The sequence below is a fragment of the Musa acuminata genome, chromosome BXJ2-9 (genome assembly GCF_036884655.1).
Source record: "Musa acuminata AAA Group cultivar baxijiao chromosome BXJ2-9, Cavendish_Baxijiao_AAA, whole genome shotgun sequence".
Classification (NCBI taxonomy): domain Eukaryota; kingdom Viridiplantae; phylum Streptophyta; class Magnoliopsida; order Zingiberales; family Musaceae; genus Musa; species Musa acuminata.
Genome location: NC_088346.1, coordinates 50,255,021 through 50,267,546, shown reverse-complemented (window position 1 = coordinate 50,267,546; position 12,526 = coordinate 50,255,021). Strand labels below are relative to the sequence as shown.

The 12,526-nt window shown below is 37.5% G+C and overlaps 1 protein-coding gene across 1 annotated transcript in view; it reads left to right on the top strand.

Moving 5' to 3' along the window:
- LOC135623893 (uncharacterized) overlaps positions 1–11,908 on the top strand; it is a 31,495-nt gene extending 19,587 nt beyond the window's left edge. The window contains exons 13-18 of the mRNA XM_065127351.1: positions 211–285; positions 4,632–4,700; positions 5,875–6,046; positions 6,774–6,967; positions 9,258–9,473; positions 11,000–11,908. Coding sequence (XP_064983423.1) covers positions 211–285; positions 4,632–4,700; positions 5,875–6,046; positions 6,774–6,967; positions 9,258–9,473; positions 11,000–11,635 — 1,362 coding nt within the window. The 3' untranslated portion in view covers positions 11,636–11,908. The remainder of the gene's footprint in view (positions 1–210; positions 286–4,631; positions 4,701–5,874; positions 6,047–6,773; positions 6,968–9,257; positions 9,474–10,999) is intronic.
- The last annotated feature ends 618 nt before the right edge of the window (positions 11,909–12,526 follow it).

Below are 12,526 nucleotides of genomic sequence, written 5' to 3'. Positions count from 1 at the left end.
TGTTTTCTACTGCATGGATGGATTTATTTGCTTGATATCTGCTGATTTATTTTGTTTCATTCTTTCCTTTGATTTACTGCTGGGGTTTTATAATGGTGTCTCTACTTCTTAAAATTATATATAAGATGAGTAATTTGAAAAATCAATTTATTTAATATTTACTGCCAATACTCTTTTTTTCCTCTAAATTGGTTTGGTCAATTGCCACAGATGCGAGCTGTATCCTCAGAGTTAGAGGTCCTTGGTAGGCATCAACACCCAAATTTAACTATTCCTTTTCTAAAGGTAAAAACATTTCTTTTCCAGTCTTCATTTTTTTATCTTTTTAAATTTCAGCTCTTCTACACATGGACAATGAATTAAGTTCTAGGTTTCACTAATGAGTGACCATGTTACATGAATTGTGCCCTGATTTATTTTAGACTACTTTCTACAGCATCTTGCTGTCACATATCCTTGTTCTTATCTGATGATGGAATTCATTTGATATGTATATGTATCTTTGACATAAACATATATGATTATATCCTGCTTGACAAAAAAAATTTCAATCTGCATAAAGCTGATGTCAACATTTTGGGAGGTGTAAAGATTTTAGGTGTATATAGGTACAAATAAAGATTTTAATTTCAAATAATATCGCCCATACCGGGCGGTACTATCGGTCCAACAGCAGGCCGATACACGGACCGTCCGTTATCGGGCAGTAGCATCGATCGGTGACGGAGAAGAAAGAAAGGGAGAAAAAGAGGTCGGTGATGGAGAAGAAAGAAGAGGGAGAAGAAAGAAAAAAACTTGGAGATCCAACATGGTGACAGAGCCTCTGCGACGTCGCGGGGAGAAGCGATTTCTTCTCCCCAACAAAAGAAATCGAGCGAGGCGGCGCCTTTCTTTTTTTTTTGCGCGGGGAAACCGAGCGACATCGCCTTGCCTTTTTCGTTTTTATTTGCGCGGGGAAATCGAGTGACCCTTTTTTTTTCATGCGGCTCCTCACGCGGGTAGAGCTATCGTTTTTGTTTTTAATATATACCAAGCGGTATACCGAAATGTATCGCTCGGTATACTTATACCGTACCGTACCAAACTGAGCTTGAAACTCTGATACGGTACAAAATTACAAACCTTGGGTACAAACATATTCAGATAACACGCCAGTATGCTGTGGACAGCTCATGCTTTTACACTAAAGTGTTCCATGTTAATGATATCAAATGAAAAACAGATATGATAAATGAACACATGATAAAAATATGCATCCTTGGCAAAAGTCCAACATAATAGATCATCCACAAAATACCATAAACCTATTTGCAATCTATCAAGGATATTATTCACATCATAATAGATCAAAAGTCCAACATACATTCATACGGGCAATTTTGTAAACATGCTTAGAAGTCTTATTCCTCTCTCTGTGTATAGTGTATAGTATATGCGCACAAAGACACACACACACACACACACATATATATATATGTGTATATATATATATGTGTATATATATATATGTATGTATATATATATATATATATATATATATATATATATATATAATATCCAGTGAACCAAAGCTGATTGGTTGCTCTAATACCACTTGATTGTAAGACTGTTGACAATGACACCACTTGATGCAAGGTGGAATAGATGCTTCATACCACTTGATGCAAGCATGGGGCCTTTTACATCTCAGCTAGCTGTACAAATCTGATGCTTATGTGGGTGTGCTTTTATCATTTTAGTAAACCTCATACTCCATGAGGGGGTCAAAAATAAAGATCTTTGAGGAATTAGAAGGTAGAGGGAATCCCTTAATTGTTAGGAGAAAAAGAATATTACGGTCATACCATTAAGAAATTTTAAATTTGCGTGAAAGCAATGTTATAACTTTATAACTATTATAACTAAGACTCAACTACTATTAGTAAGAATTAATGACAAGAAAAAAATCAAGAGCGAGGGACATGATTCGCTTTATTGGTGTACCGATCAGTCATCAGTACGATACATACCAACATACTGACACATGGTACGGTGGGACATACCGACAAATTAATATGTATTGCCCATACCAATCCCTTATCGGATTGGTACGTACCGCCCATATCGGGCGGTACATCATGGTACAATGAATTTTGGTGAGGGATACCGGTGGGTTTCAAAGGTGATGGAGAGGTGAGAAGCAATGGCGGAAAAGAGCAATGGAGTTCGGCTAAGTCCAAAGGCAACAAAGTCAAAAGGGAACATGCTACCATAAAGAGGAGGCTATGTCGGGGAGGGTTGCTATCACAAATGATGGGGACCGAGAATAGATTGTTAGGTGTGTGGTGGGGGCGGAGAGATTGCATGCTATCGGGAGTGGTAATAAGATGAAAGGGGGTGGAAAGTGGAGGGCGATTAGTTGAGGGCAAGCAGTCAAGCGTGAGATAGGCTAAGACTGAGGGGAGACTGGCGTGAAAGAGAAGGGGGATGGTTATTGAGATTGGGGAAGATTGTAAGGAAAGGAGGAGATCACCGACATAAAGGAGGCATTTGGTGAGGGAGGTTGCACTACTGGGAGAGTAAAGAATCTAGTAACAATGATAAAGAGGAGGCGAGATAGAAGAAAGGGGAGGGGGACGTATTGTTTACTAGAAGGGGGTTGCCGTGGGGAAGCATGAAAAGGGGAGATATTGTACAACAGCCCCCATCAGCATGAGGGTTGTTGTGCTATCATGAACAGTCATCGTGGTCCTGTAACATCTTCACTCAACGAACCATTCATCGCTTTTGTGTGCTATCATGAACAGTCATCGCGGTTCCGTAACATCTTCGCTCAACGAACCTTTCATCGTAACATGTCCCGTAACATCTTCGCAGTGCTGTAGTGCAACCGCTCACCACGTCGGGCAAAATTGCCCCAAAATGGCTTCGTTTTCGCGTGTCACGACCTATTTTCTGCATAACGTAGTGCGACGTGAAACGTCATCCAGCTCAAACCCTTGGAACCTCCCCGGGTGGTACAAGGGTGGATGGGGTTTCGAGGTAGTGTTGGGTGTTGATCAGTTTATACAAGTTCACACGTTAACTTGACAGGAAGTTGCCATTACGCCCGACACCTGGTAAGCAATCGTTTGTGGACTTGCGATTGTTTGTTTTGTCTTCTAAAGTCCTTGTTTTCTCCTTCCTCTCTTTTCTCTCTTGTATACTAAGTGTTTGATGAATTGCTTGTAAAGCTTACCTCTTCGTGAGACATCGGGACTTGTCCGTCACTCACTTTTTAACTAATTAACTTGCTCTTTTTACAGGTCCTATGGGACCTGAGCGAGGTTGCAAATAGGTGGATCCTTTGCGGATGCATAACACAAGGGTGTTTCATAACTTAGATAGCATCGCCTAAGGGTGCTTCACATCTTAAGCAACTCCAGCTAAGTCCGTGACTTTGCCATAACGGTGCGGCACGACTTAAACAATTCCAGCTAAGTTCGCGACATTGTGGTATCAGAGCGGGTTAGTAATTCGAGCAAACAGCGAAGTTTCATAATCTCACCATGGCGAAGCATCATGGTGAATCGAGCAAAATAGGGCAAGTCAGACCATTGCCCTAAGCATCCGTAAGTGGGTTGCAAATGCAAACTCGCTCTCATGTTGTTGGAGCCGCTCAGGAGGAGCGCGACAGCGAACAAGACGAGTGAGAAGTTGGCTATCCTCCACGAGCAGAGGAGGCACAATATGGAGTTCCAACCTATCACGAACGGTCATCGCGCACCCACAACATCTTCGCTCAACGAATCGTTTGTCGCTTTTGCATGCTTGTATAAATGCTTAGCAATATGTTTTGCCTTGGTTTTATGTGTTTTTGCTAGAAAAATATAAGCAAGAATAGTTCGCAGCGCTGCAGTGTAATCGCTCACCACGCCAACATAACTGCCTACCACTCAAATTATAGACATAAAATAATTAAAAGATTAAAAAAATAAAAAGATAAATAGTATCAACTAACACATAGTTGCTTCCATTGTCGATTATAACTTAAATAATATTTTGTTCACTAATTTCTTTCATAAACTTGTCAAGTAACTCATATCATTTTTTCAGATTTCATAAAAGATGATGCATCTATTGACTTCACAAATAAGGTTCCTAAAGAACAATTGATAATAAAATTAATTATACTCGTATGTGCTCTGTCGGTCCGAGGATCTGGCATAATAGAGCTTTATCCATAATAAGTCATTTGTATAATCCAACTATTTTTTTAGTAATGGAACTCGTAATTCATAATAACTTGTAGGTTTTAATCCCCCATTATATCTTTCAAGAACTTCAATCATCTCTTTAAAATAGTCCAAACGACAAGCACCAAGGGGAAGGCCAGCTTGATGGAAGAAGCGAGCAATGTGTTGAGTCATTCTTCCCTTTATTTTCTTATCACAGACATTACTTATATTTGTTTGTCTTAATTTTGCTCTTTGTTGACCTTATTTCTGTTGTGATCCTTGATATATATACAAGTCCGTTGGTCCCTTTTTACCCTTATTAATAATCAGGACTTCTTTTCCTTTTTATGTCTTGTACTCTTTTCCCACTAGAATTAACACTTTCTAAATAATCTTCTTCATCATCATCTCTAATATGTTGAATATTATCCTAAGGTAAAATCCTATGAGACTCAAGCGAGCGCCCAAGCGGCACTTCACTTAAGTGCGTCGCCTGATCATAGTGTAAGGTGCTCAAGCCTCACCTCGCCTCGCCTCGCCTCGCCCGAGTGCCTAGGCGAGTGCCCGGGCACCTAGTTAAACCCCTGCTTTGGATTAAATTAACATATCATGTGTGCTAACAATCATTGCCTGGCCATGTCATGCCATTGTGTTTACATGTCCTTATGCCTTTTGATGGCAACCATTACTCAAAGGATGTTACTATGTTGCTTTAATGTCTAAGCAATTCTTTGTTGGTCTTCCCCTATGCCTCAATATTGTCCTATGTGTTGACTAATATCCTTTGACTCAGCTGACCTTATGCAATTTCTAGGTCTTTTTTATATATGTCCATATCAAGGTTAAAAATTTTGTGGCATGCTACTCAATATGGACAATATATGCCGGTTGAGTAAGGACTGATTTTGGATTTTCCCCTACTGATCCAGTACAAAACAAACCTTCCAGGTTGTTGCTAATTTAGTCTAAATTAGGATCTACATTACTACACTAGGCTGCTTTGGTCCTAGACTGACCACAGGCTGGACTGTTTAATTGTCTGAACTGGCTTCAGCCAGAAAATAGCCCAAGACTTCCATCAAAGTTTAGTTGTAAGTTTTTGCTCCCTGCGACTGACCTCCTCTAAGGTGGTGAAAAAAAGAAGAAAAAGATAAAGGACAAAGGAAGACCTTGAGTCATCCTTTTCCCATTGTGGCAATGAGAATTGGAAAAAAGTAGCTGGCAGAGGTACCTCCTTTTTTTCCTCTTCCCCCTTTTTGTTTTTGTCCAATTTTTTCATTTGATCAGCTTTGACAAGTACAAAAAAAAATATTTTTCTTTTATTATTTGACCAGTATGGCACTAAAATTTATTGGACCTGTATAATGTATATCATTCTATCCCTTGTTATATCAAGAAGAATTATGGTTGGCATTCCAAAGTATTTAGAATTGTGGTTAACTCTTCTTGTATCAGAGTTATGTTTCCTTTTTGTTTTATGTTTAATATAATGAATATAAATCTCTTTTGCTTGGAGAAAAAAAATCTTTTTTGTTTTATCTTGTTCTATTATTATATTCTTCTTTCTTGTTTTATCTTGTTCTATTATTTCATCTTAATCCTAAAGTTTGAAGATGTTACACGCAGATTTTCTTATTTGTATTTTGAGCTTGCTGCTTGTTAATATTCTTGTGTCTAGGCTGTGGGTGAAATTGCAAAGGCATCACAAACTGAAGCATCTTCTTTGCCAGATCAGGCAGAAATATTTAGTGCACACATCAGCTCCAAGATTCTTATGATGCAAAAATGGATTAATGAGAATCATGTGGCTAGAAGCTCCTTCTCCATGTGTACCGAATCCCAGGCTTTAGGTAATTCTGATTTGTACTATAAGGATTCTGGTCTTCTGTTTCAGCTTTCATTAGTACTGTTGAATGATTGGCACATGACCATGAAATCTGCCAAATTATGTTTCATTGAATTTTGTGAGTATTAATTTAAGAAATTCATAAAATAAAGAATTGAAAGAGTTGTTTTTTGCATTTAGTTACTCCTAAGTTGTATCTAACAGAACAAAGTTCGATATTTCTTTGAGTTTCGGCAATGATTTTACTGTATATTGCTTTTATTTGTAAAATTGTACTAAAAATTCCTACATTACTGTGATCTTCGCTTAGACAGATATCTCATATATCAAATTGCACTATTTAGTATATCGGATATCATGATGAAATATGACTAAGAGTGTAGAAGTTTAGTTGCTTTCACATGTGATTGCCATATTTAACTAACAAACTAAGCACTTTGATCATAAAATTTTATACACTCTCCCAGTGAAAGAACACATTTCTAAAAACAAAGAATTAGTTCTCTTTGAAGATGTGAAAGTGGAGACAGATTAAATAGTTATCTTCTGTGGTTTAGCAGGCTTCCGGTGCTATTTTTTTCTCATTTCTTTGTTTCAATTGGTATTGTTATTATGATTTTTTTAATCTAGTGTTTGAATATTTTATGTAGTCTTTCAAGGTTCTCTTTGTTCAATGCAAGTGCTATTTGGAATAATTTCCCATTGCCTTTTTGTTCTAATTTGACAACCAGAAATTGGATCTGTCAATTTTGATGATGTTAGTCTTCACTTGGAATATTGGGAGGAATTATTGTTTAAGTTTAATGAGATGAAAAGATACAGAAGAATTGTTGGATCTCTTGTTGGATCATGCTTAAAAGCTGCATCACCACTTGTTTCTTCACGGAAAGAATCAGCTTGTCTGGTGTCTCTGGACATTATTGAGGTACTTGCTTGATATGTTTCTTGATAAAACAGTTTTGGCCAAATGAATCTCTTTCAAATTCTCATTCTGCTGTTGCGAATACTGTTTGGTGTTTAATTGTCAGAGGCAGCTCAATGCACAGGCACCCATTAATGCAGGTCTGCGAAGGGTCAATTTTGCAGTTCTTTCTTTCAGTCAGAGAGAATTAAATTTAGTCTTTCTCAATTTAAGTTTCTACTATATAAAGGGAAAACACAAGTTAAGCTCAGCCATTTCAGTATTTATTGTGATGTGAGGAAACCTCTTAGTTACCTGTGTTTAAAGTGAAACCTTACAAGTGACTTAAAAAAAAAAAAAATCTGGATTGAAAATAAGTAAAGAACAAAGGACAGCACATGTTGCTTCACAAGTAGGATACCTTTTCATGTTGATGACCCATTTCGTTTGTTTAGCATTTCTTTGTTTGATAGCAGTATTTTCATACTAATGGGGCTATGTAATTTTAGTGGAAAATTAATTGATTACTTATTCATATACCGCAACTTGGATTTCTGAAATTTTTTGACGTAAGGATACTTGGGTAGATGGCTTACCTTTATGTACCTATCAGATACCTTATTCATTAGATAATTTTTTGGTACAAGTGCCCTGTGCTTAGTCTGTGAATTCAAAATTTTTTACTAACATTCATACGCTTGTTGCTTTTCATGGAGTGTATTTCGCAAATGGTTCTTCTTACAAATGACAAGCTATTAATGATGGATAGAATGATTACTGGCTACATAATGTAGTTTGCTTGTCATTTGCAAGGTTATAAAGTTGGACAAATTTTGAAGTCTATGTTTACATAAAATCCAATGATTACAAACTAGAAATTATTTAAGCAATAGGAACAGGTACATTGCCATGCAGATTTTTTATTATGTAGGTCCAAATGAAGGTTTTTTAAATCTTTATTTTCATTTGGATCTGTTATTTTAGATGTTTATTTTTGAAGAAAGTTCATTTGGCTCTGCTATGATAGTTGTTTATTCTGTGACTTGTTCTGGATTATTGTAACAGGGACGCCATTGTTTTGCTAAGTGAAAGGCTTGCATTTACCATCTCTTTGTTCTTTATATAACTATATGCTTGTCAAGGGTTTTAAGATGTTGACCAATTGGAGGTGTTACTGTATTATTTCCCTAAATCATGTGTTTCATTGTGGCTTTCAGTTTCTAGAAGTGCCACTTTTATTGGGGTAGCAACCATGAAAAGTCAGAACATGTTCTGAATGTTGTTATATGGTTTAATTGGGAAAATGAACTGTTCTGAGTATGATTTCAGTTTGTCATAATTTCCTTGGTGTAGGATAATTTGGATCATGGGTACAATCCAAGCATGGGCCATGCTGCTTGGTTTTTGGTATGTGGGGGTAGGGATAATGTTGACTTTTTTGGATTAGTTCCTGGTAGTTCTGTTGCTTTTCGGTCGTGTTCTCTTAGTAAGTTGGGGTAAGACGTCTTGATCTTTTCACATCATTTAACTAAATGCTTTTTTTCCCAAAAAAGGTAAGAGACATGAAAACTTGGTTCTTAATTTTTGTTGATTTAAGCCTTTTTTGAATGGATTTGAAGTGTAATATATCATATGAATTCTATTTTTGCTTAGGTGTTCTCTATTTATGAAGCCGAATAAAACTTTGAGATTCGATTTTAACTTGTTTATCTCGTCATGTATGATGGCAATCTGGAAAATACAGTGTTGCAAAACAGATCAACAACCTGCATCATAATTTTAAGTAGTATGATCAAAGTAAATAGACTGCAACTTCTTGTTGGTTTGTCTTTTTCTCAACACTCCTTTTCTCTTTCTGGAATAATGTTGTATTTTGCAGAGAACAAAATTTCACATTTATTCCCAAGGTCTCAGTCCGTTGTCTCATTACTTTTAAGCAAGTCATTTAGGACTATCAGTTTAGCAGATTCTTCCTGTAAATTGCTGCCCTAAAAAGGTGTTACTGGTTAGACTGTTGCAACAAAGCAAATGTTATTGGAAGTCTTGGTTTCTGTGCCAAAATCAGTTGGTATGGTAGGAAATGTGAACCCTCTTCTCCATATTATTATTGGTTATGTTTGACAATTGTGTGTTGGTTTTGAACCATTGCATAATATGTTTTCTTTGTTCAACTAAATAAAATAATTAGATGTATACTTTTGTTAGGGGCTTGAGTGGTAAATATCTTATTGGAAAATAGTAAAACAAAATCTTTCTTGTTATTCTCCTTAGATTTCAGTTGTTTGTACTTCAGAGTAAGGCATTTTTTTTGTAGGATGTTTCTGTATCTCTTGCAAAAGTGGAGGAAGCTTATAAGCATGAGAAACAAACCAAAGCAGCAATCTGGGAAGCAGTTCAGTTGCTATCACTAAATGATCTGAAAGATGGGATGGAGGCTGCAGATGACGAAGCTGACGAGAACAGAGTGCTTCCAGCAATGAACATAATCTGGCCTTATTTGATTCTTTGCCTTAAAAATAAGGTTTCAGTGGTATGATAGATTTTTTTTTGCTAATTTAGTAAATCTCTTTGGTCTTTTTTCCGTTAACATTTAGTCTATTCTGCTACATCGTACTTTGCTTGATTGTCTGATTTATGCTGAAGCTTCATATATATTTCACATGTCTTATCAATCTTTTGTTGACCGACCTAGCTGAAAAATGGACTTTTGGATGACTGGACGCATAGGAATCTTCTAGATCTTATTATTTTGACTATATTTGGCATCTTGGAATATGTAACCTATATTGCACAGTTGACTTGCCATTTTAAAACTTGTGACACGAATACTAACCAACTGGTATCACATTCGAAATCCTGTTATTTTAGATATAGTTAGTTTATGTACCATATATTGTAACCATTTTCTGGCTGGAGGAGAGGCCTGATGATTGGTTAATGTTGGTCCACAACATCATTCCTAGATCAAGACAAGAAGAGAATGTCATCACAAGCATCGTGTAACGGACCTATATGTTGCAGTTTGCTAAACTTTTCTTGGTGCCTGTTGCTTTCATTTGAAACTTTCAAAGTACCATCTAAATGTAGGACAACCTACAAAGGGCTAAAGGGGATTGGGAATGGAGTAGTTGATAAGAAATTAAAAAAGAAAAGACATAGAGGAGAATGATGATAATATTTAGCAATGAGCTCAAGTACCATAGGATCAAACACATACTAGTCTTGAGTGTAGAGATACACATTTTATGTAATCCTTCTTGCTTTATTTGATAATGAAGTTATAACACTTGTTAATGCTTGACAGCTCCAATAACACCATATTTTGTTTGATGTTTTAGTGGATTATGTATGGTTATGCATATAGGACAATAGGGGGGTTTGGAGCTTTAGGGCTTATGTAATGAGAGAGTTAAATGGTTAAGAAATTAAATGGTTGTTCTAAAATTAAATGGTACTATACCGAAGCCCCATCCAGCCCTGTGCCACCCGGGGGGTTCCAAGGGGCTGAGATGGCTAATGTTTTGGTGAGCGGAGGCAGATTCCAGAAATCAGCCCGTGGCACACGAAAACGGAGCTGTTTTGGGCTGTTTTGCTCGGTTTGGTGAGCGGTCACTTTGTAACGCTGCAGCTTATTCGAACTTACATTTTTACAAGTAAAATGACCCAAAATCAAGAGAAAACATGCTGTCAAGCAGCTGTACATGTAGGTGTGAGCGACGAACGGTTCGTTGAACGGAGTTGTTGCGAGTGTGCGACGACCGTTCGTGACAATGTGGCTCCATGTTATTTTGGACTTTTAGTAACCATTAAATGATTTATGCTATTAGGGTTCAAATATTGTCTTCTGATGCTTCTAACTTGCTGTATTTAGCCATTAAAGGACTTTTAATATTTTGTCTTCTGATTATGCAGTGATGTTTCTACCTTGCTGTATTCCCAGTTAAAGGATTTATGCTGTATTCCCAGTTGAAGGAGTTATGCTGTATTCCCAGTTGAAAAGCCTTGGCATGTGGCTGCATTAGATACAGCTTTGATTTTTCTTTTATTCTTTTTCAGGTTGTGATCAGAAAATGCTTGAATATGCTGCATAAAGCAGTTCAAATTGGTGGCGGGGACTTTTTTGTTCGCCGGTTTCAGAATGATGGGCATACTATATGGAAGTTGCTTACTTCATCCACATTTCGAAGGAAACCAATGCTATCAAATGAGGAAAGAATTCTTCTCCCTTACCGAAGTAATTCTATAACTTCAGAAGAACCTATGGCTGAAGTCTCCAGCCAAAAAATCCAGGCAGCAGTATTGGACATGATTACCTTGATATGTTCAGACAAGAGGACTAGTTCAGCATTGCAGACAGTCCTGAAGAAAGTTAGTGGTATTGTCGTAGGTATTGCTTGCAGTAGCATGGCAGGTCTCAAAGATGCATCTCTAAGGGCATTATCAGGACTTGCTTGCATTGATTCAGACCTTACCTGGCTTCTGCTTGCCGACGTCTACTATTCCCTGAATAGAAGGGATGTTATCCTTCCACCATGCCGAGATCTGGCTGGGATTTCTGAGCTGCTTCCTGCCGCATCATCCAAAAAGGAATATTTGTTTGTGAATTATGCAGGAGAAGATTTAGGCCTTGATATAGATCCTTCATCCGTGGAGGTAGTATTTAGAAAGATGGAATCAGAAGTTCTTTTATGATAACATTTGTACAGTCGGATCTGTATCATGTTGAATGTACTCTGTAAATTTGTGGGAGATGTTAAGAATCATTGAGAATGTAAAAGGGCATTAGATGTCACTTTGCACATGGTAGTTATCCTTTTCTAGCAAGGCAAGTTTGGGTAACTTTCCTTCAGTGAGATAATTTCTTGTATATTGTCTCATGGAGTTAAATGATTTCATTTGTATGATGTTCATGAAACTCTGAAATCTACTCAAATGTTTGGTTATCATACCATTAATATTGTGTGATTCCTCTTGTTATCCTTGGTTGTTTTTTAGGTTTACATATATGTATTTTCAACTGGGGTACGCCGTAGTTGCAAAGCACAGTATCGGTTTGCGATGATATCTCAGCCAACCGTTGAAAAGATGAGAATGTCACCTTGTCAGTTTGCAAGCGGAAATGACATCGTGTGTGGGATTGTGGGATTGTCGAAATAATCATCTGGCCCAATCATGTTAAACAGTAGGAAACAGTAGGTGTACATCTGGAGCATAGGGTAGCAAGCCGGGGCGGTTGTACCTAAAAGCCGAAGGAATGTAAATTTCATGTCTTCACCATCAAATCAAAGAGGCAATAGTATCATACGAAGAATAGACGTGCAATCGCTAACTGGTAGCGGAACACCGTGCCAATGAGAACACACAGGATGGATTGGTTTACACCGAGCAATCGCTATAGGCTCATCCAGGTGGATTGGTTTACATGAGCAATCGCTACAGGCTCATCCAGGTTGACGTGGGAGACTTGATGAGGTGAGACCACACAAGTTGTTCGGTTAAAAGTCATTTTGTTAGTGACTCGATTCGACGATCAGATAGATAGACTAAGATCTTCCTGATTACAAGATTCCTCCTTGGGGCTAG